The sequence below is a fragment of the Pan paniscus genome, chromosome 5 (assembly GCF_029289425.2).
Source record: "Pan paniscus chromosome 5, NHGRI_mPanPan1-v2.0_pri, whole genome shotgun sequence".
Lineage (NCBI taxonomy): Eukaryota > Metazoa > Chordata > Mammalia > Primates > Hominidae > Pan > Pan paniscus.
In genome coordinates, this window is record NC_073254.2 from 185,772,068 (window position 1) to 185,793,227 (window position 21,160).

The window sequence follows — 21,160 nt, forward strand, 5'->3', positions numbered from 1 at the left end:
TACTTTAGACCATTTAATACTAATTAGAACCTCACCATGCTTTGACAGAAGAACAGTGCTATGGACAGAATGTGTCCCCCCAAAATTCATATGTTGAAGCCTTGATCCTCAGTGCAGTGGCATTTGGAGGCGGGGTCCTTGGGAGGTAATTAGGTCATGAGAGTAGAGCACTCACTGACAGGATTAGTGCCCTCACAAGAGCTGAGAGAGAGATTCATGCCCTTATAAGAAATGAGAAAGAGATGACTTGTCTCTCAAAACATTTCTCTTGTAAGAAAGCAGCCATCTGTCAACCAGGGAGAGGGCCCTCCCCAGGAACTGCATCAGCCAGCACCATGGTCTCTGACTTCCCAGCCCCCAGAACTGTGAGAAATAAATGTTTAAAAGTCACCCAGTCTGTGGTACTTGTTGGAGCAGCCCAAATTCACTAAGGCAGATGCATAAGCATTTTGCTTAAAAGTATGATAAACAGAACAAAACAATTTCTCATCATGTGTTTCTGAGGCCTTTACAATTTGAGAATTTTGCTTTGATTATTCTGGTGGACAAAAGTGCTAAATCCTACTTGGACTGGGGATTAATATATTCTCTTTGGCACAAAGGATTTGAGTAGCCCTAAACTGATCTCATATTTAAAGCAGAGACTATGAATCAGTCAGTTGTTCTGAGAGGAACATTTGGACTAGAAGTCTAACAACGGGGTTTCTAGTTTTGATTATTTCATTTACTTGCCACCAAATGTGGTTTCAGTGATTTTCCTTATCTCTTTATCCAACTATATGCTTATTTGTATATTCAGTAACTATTTTTGAACACCAACAACATGCTATATACTAGAAATCTAAGGATGACAAGACCATGGTCTCCGCTTTTACTTAAGCAGGTAGACAATAAGAACAGTTGAAGATAAATAACATTAGTTATGCCTGACCCACCTATTTCCCAGGGCTTTTATGAAGCTTAAACAAACTGAATTTTTTCAAAAATATACAGCTCTATACAGAAGTACAGTGCTAATATTTGAAGGCAGATATTCACCGTAACAGCATATTTCTCTATGTAGGCTGTTTTGAGTAGTCACTATGGAGCTTAATGAGGTAAGTGGAAATACAGGGCCCAAAAATCAAAAGTCACAACCAATGGAAAAATAAAAACTGTACAGTGAGAGCTTCTTAAGTATGCAGAAGCAAATCATTACAAGCATATGATTTCTATGTCGATTTAATAACAGGACTGTATTTCAAATTAAGTACATTTTTCTAAGGTACAGTTGTTCACATCAAATGATCTAATTGTCAAGTCTAAATAAAATAAATCTACGTATGTTTAAATGCACAATGAAAAAACCACTGAAATTTAAATTTAAGTGGAAGACTGTTAAGAAAAAAAAAACTGAACATAAAAATTTGACTCAACTCAAAGGAGAAAAAATAACTATACACCAAAAGAAACACCATGGATTCAAGGGTCATGAGAACAAACAAAAAAAAACAGGTTTTACTCTTTGGGGATTTTTATTAGCTTGTCTTGTTTTTTAATCAAGACAAGTATAGATGACTCTCTATTTACGAACTTTTATCTCTTGAAGTTCTTTAGTTGTCCTTCTCAAATTATTACACATTCAAAAATTAAAACAATATAAAATATATATATTGAGAAGTCTCATTCTCACCAGATTTCTCCCCAAGAAAACACACAAGTATGTTTTCCTGTGTGTCTTACCAGTATTTCTTCGTGCGGCAAATAACTCAAAATTTTATAAATACAAACAAAACACATTCATATGTGTCAACCACCAAGTACCGGCCTCCACAGCTGCTTGTTCGATGCAAAGCTTTTCTGAGCCAGCTGCTTATGATAGCATTAGTCTGAATTTGTTGAATGCCTACTATGTGCGGGGGCAGTATACTAATCATTTTCCATTTACTAAATCATTTAATCTTCAAAATAATCCAGATAAATTATTCTTACTATCCTCATTTTACAGAAGAGGAAAGAGGATTAAGAAGTTAGGTCACTTGCCAAAGTTTACATAGCAAATGTGTACCTGAGCTATGTTTCAAAACAAATAACAAATTAGTGTGCCTAAAGATCCTCTTTAACGTATATTCTCTACCTCTTCAGTCTTACTGCTTCTCCAAAGTTTACAAGTAAAACAGTCAGATACTCCAGGAGGCCAAAAATCACTTCCCAAAAGATACCCACATCCAATCCCTGGAACCTGTAGAATATTGCCTTATGGCAAAAGATGAGATTATAGTTAAAGATCTTGAGAGGAGGAGTTTACCCTGTATTATCCAAGTGAGCCCTAAATGATATAACTTCAAGGTATTCCACACAGCATTCCTTCTAATCAAGGAACTTACTTCACAGCAAATGAGGTATGACAGTGGACCCACGATCATGGAATTCACTGTTCAAACCATGTCCCCATATCCTGAAGCAGCTGGCTTGACAGAAAAGAAAAGGAGTATTTGAAGTCTCAGCAGCAGGTAGGTGGGATATCTTGCAGGGCTGGGGCAATGTTCTGTGGGAGATTGTATATGTCCTAAACTAGTGTCTGATGTATGATACCGTTTCTCCCATAGCCAGGATTCATGGGTCCAGGAATCAAGGGTGGGGAGGAATAGGAATGGCACCCCTTAATATTACTCCTGGTGATTTACTACTAAAATGTTCACTTCCTGTTCCCACAACCTTATGCTCTGCTCGTCCTTAGCTTCAAAGGGAGGAATGTTTCTACCAGAAGACACAATGGCTCCAATGAACTGGAAGTTGAGACTGCCACCCAGTCACTTTGGGCTCCTCAGGCCTCTGAATCAATAGGCAAAGTACTGGCTGGGGTGACTGATCCTGATTGTCAGGAGGAAATGGAGCTGCTACTATCGGGTATTCTGGCTCCAGGCCCAAATCGTCTGTGTGATCTTTCAGGTCCAATAGAGGCAGTTACAAAGTTGTGCCTGGCAGCCCTCATGGAGAAAAGCTGACCCCACCACACAACATGCTTGATGCACAGTCAGTGCACTGCAGTTTTCTGGAAGGAGTTGCAGTTGAGGACTCAGGCTTCCCTGACCCCTGGGCCAGTCATGCTCATACACATATGTTCCTTCCTTGTCCAGGCACCTCCATTCAGCCGCCTTCTTACTGGGGGGCCTGGAGGAGGTACTTTTCTTCCCTTTGATTTGGTACTTTCCCATACCTAGCCCTTCCCCCAGCCAACAGGCCCATAAAGAGGCAGGAGCCTTTTGTTTGAGACTTCCCAGCAGTGAAATGCACCCCTCATCTGAGCTGATCCACCTGACTCTCACCCAGTGCCATTCTGCAGATGACAGCCAGCACCTCTGGGGAGCCAGCACCATTTTGTGTCTCTTGCTTATCCCAGCAAGTGAACAAAGCCTTAGTTATTCCTTTTTGTTTGGCCCCTTGTCCTAATCAACCACCTGGACACCTGGTTGCTTTTCGGCTACAAAAAGAAGGTTAGGAAGAACATGTCTGGAATGCAGAATACCCCTTAGGGCATCTGCATCTGCCACCATGCCCTGTGACTGAAGTCAATGGAAAACCAACAACCCCTTTCAGGCAGGACTGTTAATGAGCCAGGCCCCTCAGGAATGAGGGTCTGGGTCACCCTACAGGCAAAGAACCCTGAGCAACAGGCTGTGGTGCTCCCAGAGGGCAAAGGGAATATGGAATGAGTAACGGAAGAAAGTAGCTATAAACACTATCTAGGACCAGGCAGTCAGTTTCAGAAACAAGGGCTGCAATGTTTATGAGTATTTCTTACTTTGTTATGAGTATGTGGGTATATACATTTTTAAGCAAGATCCTTGCATTCTTCCTGCTCTTATCCCTTATCATCTAACATAAGATGCATGAATAACATTGAACTTTACATCATGGTATTTAAGTTCCAGGAAGTTAAGGAAAACAGTGAAAACCAACCAGGAACTTTTGCATCCTCTTCTGGGGAAAGGGTTAACACATTTTGGTTGTAAGTAAGATAGCTGCATCATGTCCTGTGGAAGTATGACTTTATGGGTGTCTTTATTTGGAGATTAGTCATAGTTTAAGAAGAAGTATATGAGTGCCAAGTTTACAGGGGGTGATGGCCAGTTTTATGTGGGAACTTGACTAGTCTAATATTCCCAGCAACTCATTCAAATACAAACAAGGTGTTGCTGTGAAGGTATTTTGTAGACATGATTAGCAGTCACAGTCCATTGACTTTAAGGAGATTATCCTTGATGATCTTAGGGGGACCTACGTGCAATCACATGTATCCTTAAAAGAGGGAGGCAGAGGAATTTTTGAGAGAGAAGTGCACAGAGGAAAAGGGGATGTGAAAATAGAGGCAGAGAATAGAATGATGCTGCCACAAGCCAAGGAATGCCTGGAGCCACCAGAAGCTGGAATAGGCAGGAAAGGACTCTCCCTTCGAGCCTCTGGAGGGTGTGCAGCCCTGCCAATACCCTGATTCCAGACTTCTCTTCTCCAGAATGATGAGAGAATGCACTTCTGTTGTTTTAAGCCACAACGTTTGTGGCATTTGTTAGAGCAGCCACAGGAAACTGATATAGGTGCTTAACAATAAAACATAGTAAGAAAAGGAATTTTATCTGAGGAATGCGAGCCTGTTGTAAATTATCAGACCCACAGAGGCATGAGAGTGAGGCAGCAGTCGCATCCAACATCCCCCCTTGTGCTAAGTAATCAGCTCTTGAAGCTGCTTGCTATGTGGACTCTTGACCAGCTGCTGCCACAAGCAGCTATCAACTAACCAAGCAAGGCCACTCACTGGACACCATACCCCATACCCCACAGTTCACCAATGTATAGTCAATCACTAATCAATCTTATTTGTCTAACCAACGGGAATTCCTGACAAACAGCTGTGTCAGCCCACTCCCTGCCCCCCTTTTGCTTTGGAAAACCTGCTTCTAACAAAGGCCGAACAGAGCTCACATCCAAGGTGACCTGGGTCTCAGTCTTCCAGATGGCTGTCCTCTCACCTTGGCTCAAGTAAACTTTTTAAAATTATATTTTGTGCCTCAACTTCCTCCTTCAGGTCAACAATATAATGAGAATCAAATAATATTATAGAGAAAGAATGAGAGAGTACATGTTTCCATTAAGTTACTGCACAAGTAAAACTAGTTTTTAAAATTGAATTCTTATTCAGACACCAATAGTTAAGATGTCCTCCCTCCCACTATGCCACAAAATATGAAACCCATGACTCTTCAATATTTCCTTTCCCATTTTGCCATTTTCTTAGAGATCTGACCAGGTGGGGCAAATAGTCATGTCCCAGAAGAGAACTGATACTATATATTAAAAGGCCTAAAAGAAGAAAAGCAAACCTCTAATTAAAAATGTTAATAATATCCACAAGGGCCAAATGATAGTTTAAACCCCTGAAGTTATATAGAAATAATATTCTAAATCGTACTACCATATTGTAGTTTACTAAGAAAACCACAAGTAAGGTCTAGAAGCCACCAAAATCCATGATTCTTAATACTTTAAGTGACTTTTCATAAGAATGTTAGTTGGCTTCAGAGGTTGAAATACCAACTCGCTTCCTTGATTTGAAACTTGGTTGGAAGCCAACATCTAGAACTCGGTAATGTTATCTACAGCAGTCTTTCTTATATAGCTCTTTTATATTTGCCTTGAAAAAAAAAATGCTGAGCTAATGACGAAAGACAATCTTGGGGGACTTTGTCTTAAAATCTGAGGGTGGAGAATCAGCATGCAAGCAAAACTTCAGGTGGCAGCACCTTTGGAACCAGCACCTAGCAAACTGTGGGGCATCCATTCATGCTCTGGGGGACGTCACCAGCCATCACAGAGGGTGACCAACTCTAAAGGATGAGCGCAGGGGAAGTGGAAAAGGAGAGAGTAGAATGGCACGTGGAACGTGAGTTTCTGAAGGGCAGAGATTTTGTCCTGTTTGTTCTCATCGTATCACCTGCATGTGGAACAAAGAAGACAGTAATATCCATGGAACAGGTCAATGCATAGAAGATGTGGGTGGAAGAATGAAAGAAGTAAAGACGGGAGGAACAAAGTTTTTGAAAGTGTATATAGGGAGAAAGCAATTAGAACGATACAAGGAGAAAGTTACGTACCAAAACCCAGCTCTTGAATTGAAATTTAATACGTGTCTCATGCCCCAGCTCTTGAATTGAAATTTAATACGTGCCTCATGCACAGCAGCAATTTACGGAAAACAAAATGAGTAATTTCCTTAGGTTCTCGGGTCCTAGATGGGGGTAAGTTATTTTTTGCTGTAAAATTTTAGCATGTATTCCCTGAACAGACAAAGGAATTTCTCATTTAATTCATTGTTTCATCTTATTAACATTAGAAGTACTCATAGAAAATCTAATCACTGCATGTTTCATTAAGTTAGAAGCAGAAGAAACCTAGTGATTAGCAAATTCCAGACCCACCCAATATTTGGGGGATTTCTCTAAATGTCACATATGAACTTTTTTTCCCTATTTACCTGATTGATAGCATAGAAGAACTAAGGTATAAGGACTTTGGGAAATTACTGTTAAAAAAAAATGCAACACATAATTTTCATATGTCTTCCAGGAAAGAACAACCATTATTTTTGGCCTTTTAAAATTCAAGCTGCAAACCACAGAGGTTAAATGAGGTTAAACACCTCATAAAGGTCCCTGCACACAGAAACATTCAGAAAACTCTGCTGACAGATGACTGTCATTGGTATGGAGGGCTTAGAGATCTAGCAACCAAAACCAAGATTCATTATGATGCTTGCTTTAAATTTTGTTTTTGTTACCACTCCAATAAAACTAGATGACTCTATTGTATTTTAACTAGTATTAGCCTTTATATTTTCTTTATCATCAATAAGAAATGTATCTTTTGTTCTTAAGGTAATTTATAATGCTGGTAAATACCGCCCTAAAAAAAATGGTATGTATAACTATATGTCTATACCTTTCAAACTAAGTTATTCTTAAAACTGACACTAGGTGAAAATACTCTCCTTTCCCATCTTAATATTAGAAAAAAATTATCTTGGGGGTGGTAGTAAACTGTTGGAGAGTGAGGGAAATAAAGTGAGATTTGTTTTTCTTCTTTCTTTTTTTTTTTTTTTTTCGAGACGGAGTTTTGCTCTTTTTGCCCAGGCTGGAGTGCAATGGCATGATCTCGGCTCACTGCAACCTCCACCTCCTGCGTTCAAGCAATTCTCCTGCCTCAGCCTCCAGAGTAGCTGGGATTACAGTCATGTGCCACTATGCCCGGCTAATTTTTGTATTTTTAGTGGAGACGGGGTTTCACCATGTTGGTCAGGCTGGTCTCGAACTCCCGACCTCAGGTGATCTGCCTGCCTTGGCCTAACAAAGTGCTGGGATTACAGTGAGCCACCACTCCCAGCCTAAAGTGAGCTTTATGATTTTACTTTGTCCCCTGCTATCAAGTCAGTACTTTCAGATATATTCCATAAAAAGAGGGAAAACCTATATTATTCTGCCATTTTAAGAAAATATGATGTCATAGTTCATGAAATCCACATCTGAAATACTAGTACAGTGAAGAAAACATGGGTTCTGGGAGAAGACAGATGTGAGCTTGAATCTCTAATCCACCACTTATTAACGTAACCTCTCTCTGGACAATTTCCCTACCTACACTATGCAGTTTTTGTGAATGTTAAATGAGGTAATTAATGTTAAGACTCTAGCATAGCCCTAACACACAGGAAGTACTCAACAAATATTTAAAATAAATATTCATCAAAGTCTCTGTAAGTATCTTTATTTTCCAAATATTCTACCACCCAATGAAAGCATTAAGAAACCAGTTCTTTTCAAATCAGCCATGGCTGCAAAACTAACATATTTAACACAGATTAATATATTGCCAACATATACAAGCTCACTTGTACATGTCTGTACAAACTGCTGAAGTCCAAAAAATAAAATTTCATCAATTGCAAACATACAGAGCATGCAAAATACTATAGGCCTTTAGATAGTTTCCAATTCTGTTTACAAGCAAGGTACAGGGGAAAAGTTAATTGGGTAAAATGACTTGAAATGACAATGAGTATCAGCTGTATAAGGTCCCATGCAGCCTGCTGTGTTCACCACAGCACTCAGCATGGATGGCCTCCACATGCTTGTGGAATACAGAATATGAAATTTCCCCAATTTTAGTTGTTCTCTTAAAGTTTTATTACTCTATATTTAAAATGCATTGGTTAAAACTTTAAAAAATGTTTTATTTCTTTATTATTCCATTTAGCTTTAAGTAAAATAAAGACAATCAAAAATGAAAATGAACACTAGAACCTTTTTTTAAACTTTGAAAATCAAGTTAATATTTTCTCAGGCTGGTTTGGGAGTACATGGGTATTCACTGATTCACAGGTTTTAAATTAATTACATGTGTCTTCAGACACATAACAGTCCCTGGCGTAGAGATTATTTTTGAATGGATGGAAAGAAGGAAGGAAAGGAGGCCTTCCTGCAGGAAGGGAAGCAAGACAAATGGATGTATGGGAAAAATATAAATTTGAAAAAAATGTCACCGACTGAAATTGCCTATATTCCAGGCTAAATAACTTATCTGCATACGGTATGAACTGCAGGTTAAGTAACAAGTTAGAAAGCAAGGGAACAGATTTTAAACAAGTCTAACCAATCAGCCACTAAGAAACAAAAAAATTCAGATACATCTAAAACTCTACCTTTAAATATAAATTTCATTTAAAGAAAATGTAAATCATTCAGAAACATACTTCAAAAGGCAAACTGTTAACTTTATGCAATATGCATACTGTATTATTTCAGTTTTTATCACAAATTGAGATAAAAAGTACAAAGGACAGCAGCTACTTCTGAATGTCACTTGAAAAATTTGGATTTTCAGTTGTACACATCTGAGGTTGAGGAAAGTTATTGGCAAGAACATTTCAGGAGTGTTTGTGAAGACTAGAAAAGGTTCCGGGATAGAATCTAGAGGGCAGGTTATACTGATTTACAAGAAAGTAGTCATAAATAAGAGCTAATACTCATTGGGTATTCACATGTGTTTTTCACAAAAATTCTATATGGTAAGAATTAGTATTATTCCCTCCATTTTAGAGGATGAAACTGACGCAGAGGGAGGTTAAATAGCTGGTCACACAGCTAGTCTGTGGCAAAGCTCAATTAAAACCCAGGCGTCTGCTTCCAGAGTCCTGCTTGCAGTCACAAGAGTAGAAATACATACTGAATCAAGTTGAACCATAATGCAAATCACAGCAAACATAAAGAGTATGTACTTTTCATTTTGACCCAACAAACACCTTTTGAGGGCTTATTATGTGCCATGTGCAAAACTGTACCCTCCTTTGTACTTCATGTAATTCTAAATTTACAATCTGTTTTGGGTAGACACTAAAAAACAACTTAAGATGGTCAGGCACAGTGGCTCACGCCTGTAATCTCAGCCGTTTGCGAGGCCGAGGCGGGTGGATCACGAGATCAGCAGATCGAGACCATCCTGGCTAACACGGGGAAACCCCGTCTCTACTAAAAATACAAAAAATAAGCCAGGCATGGTGGCGGGCGCCTGTAGTCCCAGCTACTCAGGAGGCTGAGGCAGGAGAATGGCATGAACCCGGGAGGCGGAGCTTGCAGTGAGCCAAGATCATGCCACTGCACTCCAGCCTGGGCGACAGAGCGAGACTCTGTCTCAAAAACAGAAGAAAAAAAATTAGACATTTAACTCAAGTACAACAACCATGATGACATCATAGATATGTATGTAATTTCCCCTCAGCTAACACAGTATTTAAATCAAAATAAATGAGAAAATGAGACGGAGTTGCTTTGCCCACATACTCTCTCATTGTATTGTATTAGTCATTTGGATCATAAGAACAGCAAAGCAAGAGAAGAGGTATTTTTATTGGGAAAAAAAGGAGCATAGGATGGCATGAAAGACAGGAAATCAAAAGATCACGTGTAATTCATTGTAAATTTGGTAACATGGAAAAAAGTGAATTGTGTTGCAGCCGTATCTGTAAGTCCTAATGGCCGGCACAAAGGGGGCTTTTTCTTTCACAGCAAAAAAAAAAGTAGCCAAATGGATTTTAAGCATTTTCTCTGACAAGTATTTTCATTGTGCTTCTGTTATTCTTTGAAAACAGAAACTGGAATGAGGTATAAGTTTTGCACTTGGAATGAAATTAGCATGACTGTATAGTTGGTGTCAATAAATAAATTATTTGTTGACTGTTGTTGGCTTTGCTGTTACTCTGCTCTACTATTGTAAAATCTGTCAGTCCCGGCTGCCATCTTCCCTTCAAAACCCAAGTCTCCCAATTTAAAGAACCACAGCTGTATGGAATGGGTCACCAGAGATTTGAACCTCCACAAGCATTACTCACTGGTCCTGCCCTGCTCTGCAGTCTTCACCAAAAGGCAATGTCAAGTTCACCTCCTACTTGGGACATCCAAAATGAAGAGCTTAAACAACTCTTCAAAACATGTGTGTTGTTTTTTGCTTTTTTAAGTTAAATAAGCTATTGAATGTATTTTAGCCCAATATAAATTAAGGATATAATCTACCTGACATTGCCTTGAGTGGGGTTCTATGCTGTTTACAAGAAGAAAGAAACTTAAAACTCCATAAAGCTGACCTATTCATTCATCAATGCTTTTTATTTAAAAGGCTCTATTATATGTCCATCCCAGAAAACCAAATATCCATTTTAAAACACAAATAGACAAAAATGCTATAGTAGCATACGAAAAACACTCCCTGCAGCATTGGTTTTAATTCAAATCCTTACATATATATGATAAACTTAAAAGTTTAAAATGTGCTAAGCTGGAGGCATCATGTTCCCTGACTTCAAACTATACTACAATGCTATAGTAACCAAAACAGCATGGTACTGATACCAAAACAGATATATATAGACCAATGGAACAGAACAGAGGCCTCAGAAATAATGCCACACATCTACAACCATCTGATCTTTGACAAACCTGACAAAAACAGGCAATGGGGAAAGGATTCCTTATTTAATAAATGGTGTAGGGAAAACTGGCTAGCCATATGCAGAAAACTGAGACTTTCCTTATACTTTATACAAAAATTAACTCAAGATGGATTAAAGACTTAAAAGTCAGACCTAAAACCATACAAACCCTAGAAGAAAACCTAGGCAATACCATTCAGGACATAGGCATGAGCTAAGACTTCATGATTAAAACACCAAAAGCAACGGCAATAAAAGCCTAAACTGACAAATGGGATCTAATTAAACTAAAGAGCTTCTGCTCAGCAAAAGAAACTATCATCGGAGTTAAGAGGCAACCTACAGAATGGGAGAAAAGTTTTGCAATCTGTCCATCTGACAAAGGGCTAATATCCAGAATCTACAAGGAATTTAAACAAATTTACGAGAAAAAAACACCACCATCAAAAAGTGGGCAAAGGATATAAACAGACAATTCTCAAAAGAAAACATTTATGTGGCCAACAAACATACGAAAAAAAAGCCCAGCATCACTCGTCATTAGAGAAATGCAAATCAAAACCACAATGAGATACCATCTCACACCAGTTAAAATGGCCATCATTAAAAAGTCAGGAAACAATAGGTGCTGGAGAGGATGTGGAGAAACAGGAACACTTTTATACTGTTGGTGGGACTTTAAACTAGTTCAACCATCGTGGAAGTCAGTGTGGCAATTCCTCAGGGATCTAGAACTAGAAATACCATTTGACCCAGCCATCCCATTACTGGGTATATACCCAAAGGATTATAAATCATGCTGCTATAAAGACACATGCACATGTATGTTTATTGTGGCACTGTTCACAATAGCAGACTTGGAACCAAACCAAATGTCCATCAATGATAGACTGGATAAAGAAAATGTGGCACATACACACCACAGAATACTATGCAGCCATAAAAAAGGGTGAGTTCATGTCCTTGGCAGGGACATGGATGAAGCTGGAAACCATCATTCTCAGCAAACTAACACAGGAACAGAAAACCAAACACTGCATGTTCTCACTCATAGGTGGGAACTGAACAATGAGAATGCATGGACACAGGGAGGGAAACATCACACACCGAGGCCTGTCATGGAGTGGGGGTTAAGGCAGATAGCATTAGGAGAAATACCTAATGTAGATGACCAGTTGATGGGTGCTGCAAACCACCATGGTACATGTATACCTATGTAACAAACCTGCACGTTCTGCACATGTATCCCAGAACTTAAAAGTATAATGGGAAAAAAAAAAGTTCAAAATGTCCTGGCTAACAAAGTTGATGGCATGAGTCAGTATTCTGATATGATCAAAAGCAGCACAAATACGGGGTACTGCAATAAACCTAAAAAAGGAGTCATCAATGAAAATTGCATATACTGACCATTCCATCAGCAAAATCTATACCTAATACTGAGACATTACATTAGTTACATTTCAATTTATTTAAAGCCTTTCTAGTAAACCTTTATGTTTTATAATAAAAACATTTTATTATAACTTGCTGAGATATTTTTAAATGATGATGTTCTAAACTATCCATCTTGTAAGGACACTTACTAATATTATGAAGTATGTAGGTCATTCTGAGTACGTTAAGGATGCCAAATCCAGTCAAAATTCCGAAGACTGAAAACTATGCTCAGATTCCTTGTTCAGGCATAGTACACAAGATAAATTATTTTAAGTGAGCTAAATAACCAATATTAAAACCTGCACCATATGACAACATTCTTAATCATACTAACCTATAATGTACAAGCTTTCTAATAATTACTTTCTATGCCAATTACTTTGTATAATATTGTTTTACAAAAATTAGGAAGAATCCTATGGTACTGGATTTGAATTGGAGATAGCATTATAACTCATCATTTAAATATACATTTCCTAGCTGTATCCACTGTAAGGGCCTAGAAGGAATAACATCCAAGTTGCAATGAGCACATCTAGTGCTCAGGTCTTGGCTACTAAATACCATTTCCCACTGAACAGAACCAGAGTTCCTTGGAGAAGTGGCTGATTCCAGGTCTGAAATAGGAACATACAAAGTAAATAAGGGAAATGTTGTGCCAAGAGAGCAAGTGTTTCTGAGGCTAATAAAGACATATGAAATATAGTAAGAAAATGTTTGAAAGAACGCATACTGGCCAAATCTGGGTAGTCTGAAGATCGGAAATAATAAATACAGCAATAGATTATAACACATTAAGTATAAAAAAGAATAGAAATGGTAATATATTATAATGCTGAATAGAGAAGGAATCCACGAGTCCTTAATGATAACCAAAGTGAAGCAGAACAAAAAAGTGGGAGCAGAGTGAGGGAAGTTCTTTTCTCTCAGAAGAATTCAAGCTATAAATATAGATGGAATAGTAGAATTCATTCAAAAATCATCATTTTATAAGCCCCAAAGCAATAATTCAGGCAAAGATCATCAATGAATAGTAAAACCACTGAATGATACGGTGTTGAGAAATATTATATTCACAAGATCTCAAAGTATCATTCCATGGATTACTCATCACAAAGGAGAAATGATACCTTTATGGTGGAGACATCTGGCAGACTCCATCTGAACCTAGTGAGCAAATTTAGCATCACCAAAAATAGAAAGGACATGCAACGCAATGGTAATTTGTGCCAAGCCAAAGAACCATATACTCATGTGCATGTTAAAAAGTACACTTAAAAGGATGGCAGGAGGTAAGTCTGGTGTGGTGAACAAGATCAGATCATGAATTATGATTATCCGCAATCTACAGGTGAAGAAACTGAAGTTCAGAGAAGTAACTTTGTCAAAGTCATGTATCTAGTGACTGGCAAAGCTGGAATTTGAACAAAGTGAGTCGATTCTGAAACCCAGATTCTTTGGACTGCAGGAGCCTGGCAATCCCGGCCATCACTGGGTTTAAGGCCCAGGTCCAGCCATGTGGAAATGGCTCCCTTAAGCCCTAGCCAGCTGCAGGGGCCAGCCCTGCAGCTCACCTGCCGTAGCCTCAGTCCGTCCTTTGCTAGCCTACTTGTCTCTGGATTAGTCCTCTCATGGGAGTCAAACTAACCTGCCACCTGCCCACCAAAGCTGGGCAACATCACTGTTACAGAAAAGATGGCTCGAAGCCTTTGGCTATATTATAGAGTTAAGAAAACTGGCTCAATTATCACACAGATGGACATCTGCAAAGTTAATAAAGACAGGCCTGTAGAACAATCAAAATTAATTATCTTTCATTGTTCTAGTCCATTCAAATGAATGAAATTGAACATGTGACATACCCATGAAATATTTGCCCATGTTCCATTATCAGGGCCTCAAATGAAAATCAGTCCTTATTTTAATCAACTTACACCCAGACTTCTGTCATAATATAGCCAAAAACCTACTCCATATCTCCAACTAATACGTCTGTCTTGGTCCATTCGGGCTGTAACAAAACACCTTAGACTGGATAATCTAGGAACAAAAGAAGCTTATTTTTTCACAGTTCTGAAGGCTGGAAGTCCAAGATCAAAGCACCAGTAGACTCAGCGTCTGGTGAAGGCCCCTTCTTCATAGATGAGCCCTCCTATGTGTCCGCACATGGCTGAAGGGGAAAGCAGCATTTTGGGGCCTCTTATCAGAGCATTAATTAATCCCATTCTCAGGGGTAGAGCCCTCATGACCTGACCACCTCCCAAAGGCCCCACATTCTAATACCATCTACCTTGGTGATTATGTTCAACATATGAATTTTGGGGCTGGGGAGGACAAATATTCAGACCATAGAAATGTCCAAAACCAAACACCTAATACAGTGTTGAGAAATATTATATTCACAAGATCTCAAAGTATCATTCCATGGATTACTCATCACAAAGGAGAAACGATACCTTTATGGTGGAAACATCTGGCAGACTCCAGATTTTCTTCCTAAACCTGATCCTCCATTACTCCATCAAGGCTGAAACCCTGAAGCCATCACTGGCATCTTTCTCTCCCACCTTATAGCTAATCCATCAGGAAATACTGTTGGCTGCACCCTGAAAAAGTATCCGCAATCCTTTCATTTCTCATCCAGTCTACTGTGTCCACCATGGCCCCAGCCACCACCAGCCCTTGCCTGGTTTGGCCACTGGCCTCCTCAATCATCTCCCTGCGTCTGCCCTTTTTCTCCTACAGTCAGTTCTCAATACAGTAGCCACAGTGATCTTAGGAAGTCAGATCAGGTCACTTCTCTGCTTAAAACTCTTCAATGAACCAGGTGCAGTGGTTTATACCTGTAATCCCAGCACCTCTGGTGGCTGAGGTGAGAGGATCACCTGAGTCCAGCAGCTCCAGACCATGCTGGGCAACATAGCAAGACCCCTTCTCTACAAAAAATTTTAAAAATTAGCTGGGTGTGGTGGCACAAACCTGTAGTCCCAACTACTTGAGAGGCTGAGGTGGGAGGACTGCTTGAGCCCACGAGGTCGAGGCTGCGGGGAGCCATGATTGCACCACTGCACTCAGCCTAGGCAACAGAGTGAGACCATGTCACATACACACAAAAAAATATGTAAGTGAATAAATAAACAAACTCTTCAGTTTCTTCCTGTCTTACTCAGAGAGCAGACAAAATCCTTCATGGGGTCCTAAATATCCTAGGAGAACTTTGCTCTCCTCCTCCACTGACATGGCCGCCTTGCAGTGCCTCCAAATATGCCAGCCATATTCTGAGACTAAATTTTTGCAATTGCTCTTTCTTCCTTCTGCTTGAAACTTGTTACCAGCTGTCTGCCTGCTCTAAATTTTTGCTCAAATTTTACCTACTTGGTGCAGCCTTTCCTGCCCATGTTAATTAAAATGGTAACTGCCCTTCACTCCTTTTTCTCCACAGTGCTTATCAACAATCTGACACACCACATATTTTCCTGATTTATTTCTGTCTTACCCCTCCTCTCCTTTAATGCAGGTATCCTGGAGGAAAGTGATTTTATTTTAATCTATTCATTCACTGCTGGATTCCCAATTCCTAAAAAAGTTCTTGGCACATAGTAGACACCTGATATCTGTTACATAAATAAATACATGATAAACCCACACATACAGACCATGGATTAAGAAAATTATCCTGTGGATTAAGTTTCTTAATAGTCACTTTCTTCTAATATAGAGTACTAAAAGCCAAATCAGGTTTTAATGGAGAATTAGTCACAAAGATATCTCAATTCTCAAATCGTATGTAGAAAAGTAAGCCAGTGAGTCTTTGGCTGTATTTACACCCAAGCATTTTCCTATGTAAAACTCAGGTTTTGGCCACAAAAATGTTTTCTCCCTTAGGCTATCTGGGTTGATGGTTAAAGTGACATATGTATGATATTAATGCGACCAATAAATAGAAGGAAATACTCCCTCAAATATGTCCAAACGTAGCACATAAAAAAAGACTTACGTGCATTTTATAGGACAGAAAAAAACAAACCCACTTTAGAAACGGAATGACTACTTTACGTGTTCCAGTTAATTCTTTTCCAGATAGCTTAACAGCTGTGGACAAGATCTCAACAACATCAAACTGCAGCAGACAGGAGAAAAGCCAGATGATACCAGGTTTACTCACAGTTTTTGTTGTGTCCTTCATAGGCTCTTAAGTCCCACTTATATATAATGGATTGTAAATGGAAGGGAACAGAAAAAAGACTGTGAGGCTGGTAAAATGGAAAAGAAAAGAAATGGCAACCTGAGGTCAGCTGTGTGTGACCCACGTGTAAGACTGAAGTAGAACTTGCCTCCTTGTGAACGAAACAGGGCAACAAGAGCTCCACTAGCACAGGTCACGCTTTGGTCTCTGCTCACCTGAGGCACTCAATGCCACGAGTCAAGCCAACAAACCACTCACAACTCTAATTTTAAGAGAGTCTTTTTCCACTTACTTGTTTGTTGAGGGAAAAAAACCCCAAACCTGTCAGTTTGCCGATTAGGTTTTACAATACCAACATACATTTTAGCAGTTATTTAAGTATATCTGAGAATGGTGGAAATTATTGTTACAAAGTTTGGAAGTATACTTTACTAATAGTATTTAATTTCTTTTCTTCTTATTAACAGATCTTAGAGAGAGAGAGCACCAACAATATCAAAGAGATCTTAAAAACAGAATGTTTAAGAGTCACATGCAACACATAAGCAATTTATTGTCAAGATTTCTTTCAAAAAGAGAAGAAAGGAAAGGCATTTTTAGCAAAACTGTCTTTAAAATTTTCCAAACTTAAAACACTTGTACAGAAGTTGCTCCATATCATGAAAATGGGAGTTCATACCTTCTTTTATAATCAGGGTACAAATGGTGTGGCCCCTACTGTGTGACCTTGGGCAATGGACTTATCCTAAGGCTCAGATCTGTAAAATGGTGATATTAATAGTATCAATCTCATAAGGATTATCATGAAGACTAATAAAGATAATGCACATCAAATTCTTAATATGCCATCTGGAACACGGCAATTAATAAATGGTTCCTTGGGTTCTTCTATTAAGCTCATACAATAGGTAGAATCACAAACTAATTTTCAAAGAAAAAAATCCATTACTCTTACAAATTTTCAAATAAATTAGGAAAATTTTAAACTAATAGCCCAGCACTGGGACCTAGAGGGCCTGCTCTTGCCAGCCACTGGGAGGCTGGCTATGGACCTGCCTTCTGTAAGATGAGGGGACGGGGTCAGGACTTCTAGCTCCCTGTACATGTCCAGTTCTCTCTATGGAATGCTCTCTTTTCTCTTTTCTACCCTACGCAGACTGCCTCTCCAGTCCTTCAGAAGAGGTGAGAAGCTGTCCTACTATTAGTACTTCCAGATCAGCCTTAACTGTAAGCTAGACATTCTCATATATTCTAATCTATCTCCCAAAGGTAATTTCAGAATTGCCATAAGACGGTTGTGAAGGAATTTTAAAGGAAATAATCCTAATGAATTGCATGCCAACTCCTCCACTACTGTGACTGCCAGCATTTCTGGCAAATAGTAAATGCTTTGCTGAAAACAAAAGCATACTAAAACAAGCAAACACAAAGAACACAAAGAAGCAGACACAAAACGTAAGCCTTCACCTTTATAAGGCAAACAAATCTTTATGCACAGTCCTTGCTCAGTTCAACTCACTCCCTCGCAATAGGTATGACTCTTTCTCTGTTGCACAAAGGCAGAGTGCCCGTATAGTCTTCTCTTCTTCAGTACTACCCTTTCCAAGCTTCCTTCTGATACATTTCAGTGTTAGTTTTCATTTTCTCACCAGTCTCTCTTCTGACTTCTTGGAGTAATGAAAAGTCAAAGGAACCCCTAGAATCACTGTTGCCATCACTTAACCCAGGACAATTAGGAAAATATAAGGTATGCCTCAATTACATTTTAGTATCATAAAACTTCTTAGACAGCCTCAAGGTCTTTAAACAGGCTTAACAGAATACCTCGTAACAGTAAGAATTTAATAAATATTTTTGTTATTATCATGTGAGCAAGCAAGCACCCTCCTCACCATATAATGTTGCCATACCAGTTAACCGTCAACTGCTGGGTCACAGGCAGGAGCAGGAGTGTGTCTCTGACCAACAGTACAGAGGTGGTGAGCGGGCCTCCACGGCCTCCTCCACAGCCTTCCTCCCCGGTTTGGCATCAGTTACACAGACACGCCTAGGAACGCAGTCTTGCACACATCCTTAGATTACTTTCTTTCTACCCGGAGGCAAAGGTGACACACTGATGGGGTCTCCCATTGCCCAACTCTCAGGCCTAGGATTGGCCAACTGCCCTCCCAACAGATTCCAACTGCTCAAGGCTGAGTGCAAGCTGTTCCCTCCGGGGCCACTGACATCACAGTCCGACCCGGGAATCCTCGCCACACCGCACCTCACACACCCCTCCCCAGCCAAAGGCTTTCATCTCTGTCAAATCAACACTTCCCACCCCAAATGAGAATCTGACACATTATAATCACCTTCACTCCTCCTCCGAGGATCCCACAAACCACAGAAAGACGCACTCGTTTTTCAGGGCTGCGTGCTGGGGACACACTGCCAAAACAGCCTGCAGCCCTTCCAAGACGCTTACCACCCGGGAGAGGGAGAGTGGCCAGCCAGGGCAGGGCTCTGAAGGACGACTGTCCAGGAAAATGGAGTGAATGAGTTCTCTGTAAAGTCAGGTTTGAAGCTCAGAGTTCCAACTGAACCCAATGAGAAAGTGGGTTGTCTTTTGAGGACGCTTGCTTCTTTCTGTTCAAGAAACCAAATTGTGTGTGTGTGGCTGCGCACGCACATACACATACACATGTAAATGTTCTGACGTGTCCTTTCGCGTCCAGGGTAGCATATATTTCTTCCAGGTTCACTGGTGCACAGCCAAGCCTCTTCCTCTCTCCCTTTAACCCCAGCAGCATCTAGTCACCTTTCCGGCATTGACTTCCTCACTTGATGTTTCTCTCTGTGTCTCAGTGATCTTCCCCACCGGCAGATTTACATCTGCAGCTTTCCTCATCAGCCTTTCGCTCCCACAGTATGTGTTGTATAACGGCCTTGAGACTGCTTTATCAAGGACACAAAGTAATTGCCCTCAGCAGGACCCGAAGGACCTGCTAAACTCCTTTTAACTACTCTGACATGATTGTATCAAGTCAAGTCAGACAGTGGTATTTTCAAAAATTGCTCCTGCTCTCTTCCCTCCATTCCTGACTCACAAATAAGCACCAAATTCTTTAAACATATCTGATGTTGGAAGCAAGATTAGCTAAGTCCAGTGGTCAAAGGTTTAAATATGTTACATGGTTTGGCTACGTCCCCACCCAAATCTCAACTTGAATTGTATCTCCCAGAATTCCCAAGTTTGTGGGTGGGACCCAGGGGGGTGGTAATTGAATCATGGGAGTTGGTCTTTCCCGTGCTACTCTCGTGATAGAGAATAAGTCTCATGAAATCTGATGGGTTACCAGGGGTTTCCACTTTTGCTTCTTCCTCATTTTTCCTTTTGCTACCACCATGTAAGAAGTGTCTTTCACCTCCTGCCATGATTCTGAGGCCTCCCCAGCCACGTGGAACTGAAAGTCCAATTAAACCTCTCTTTCTTCCCAGTCTCGGGTATGTCTTTATCAGCAGTGTGAAAATGGACTAATATGATATGACTGAAGTATTTTTTTCTCTAGCTACCCAAATATAACAATTACATTTTTTACAGTTGTATATTACACATAATTTGCTAACATTTATTCAGTGCCTGCTGTGTACTATGCAGTGTTTTATGTGACTTAGCGGCATTGTAATATGAAATACTTATACCAGCCCTATGAGGTAGAGAAATGAAAGAATTGGTAGACTCCCATACTTTTAAGATCCAATTGCCCTGTCCTTTAAATTCCTTTCACAAGAGTAATTATTTTCAAGATTTCCTAATCTTTAGATGCCACAGCCCCCTGAAGTTTTCGTGTTGAGAACTTGCTAACAGGTAACTACTTAGTGTTTCTCGAAATTCACACAGATTAGTCAGGGAGGTTCTCTTCTGCTTTCTGAAGTTTTCATTTATTTGCTCTTAGGTACATTAAAGAATCATTAGGGTCCCTCATACCTATCTAATTAATTAATTATAGTTTATAATTACACAGCCTCCTCTCAAAGTCCCTAAAAATATAAAGAGTCGCATAACAGAAGAGCCTCATCTACCACCACAACATCTCATCCCACCCTGCCCTGTTGGCCGTAATTATTGTTCTATGCCAGATGACAAAGAGCCATGGGAAAAATCCTTTTTGTAACCAATATATTTTAAAACAGAGACTAAGATCAGGATATACTAAGCAAAACAGGTTAATAAGATAAGTTTGTCCTTGGGTCAGAGTCTTTTCATTCAGCCCTTTTCTTCCCTGTCCCACTGTCCATTTCTGTTTTCACTAGTCCCCAGCCTCAGTATTCTCCATGGGCTTGGACAGTGGCAGCAGAAAGTGAGGCCACAAATCAATCAAGTAAGGCACGCTGCAACCTCAGGCACAGGTAACAAATGGCAGCAACAGGAAACAAGCCCCACCGATCCCCACTGTCTCCCTCCTGTCTTCCTAGTTCTAATCCTGCCTTGGCCCACCCCAATCTTTCTCATGCCTCTTTCTCAACCAAGAGCCCTAGGA

The 21,160-nt window shown here is 39.9% G+C and overlaps 1 protein-coding gene across 8 annotated transcripts in view; it reads right to left on the reverse strand.

Moving 5' to 3' along the window:
* Positions 1-21,160, reverse strand: part of PDE10A (phosphodiesterase 10A) — a 666,160-nt gene that overhangs the window by 257,227 nt on the left and 387,773 nt on the right. Inside the window, exon 1 of one of the 8 annotated variants that reach the window (XM_055114311.2) lies at positions 18,533-18,863. The exons of 6 other annotated variants lie outside the window; for them this stretch is intronic. In XM_055114311.2, coding sequence (XP_054970286.1) covers positions 18,533-18,548 — 16 coding nt within the window. In that variant the 5' untranslated portion in view covers positions 18,549-18,863. Of the gene's footprint in view, positions 1-18,532; positions 18,864-21,160 lie in introns of those variants that run through there. One more of the 8 variants, XM_055114309.2, reaches the window with a different exon arrangement.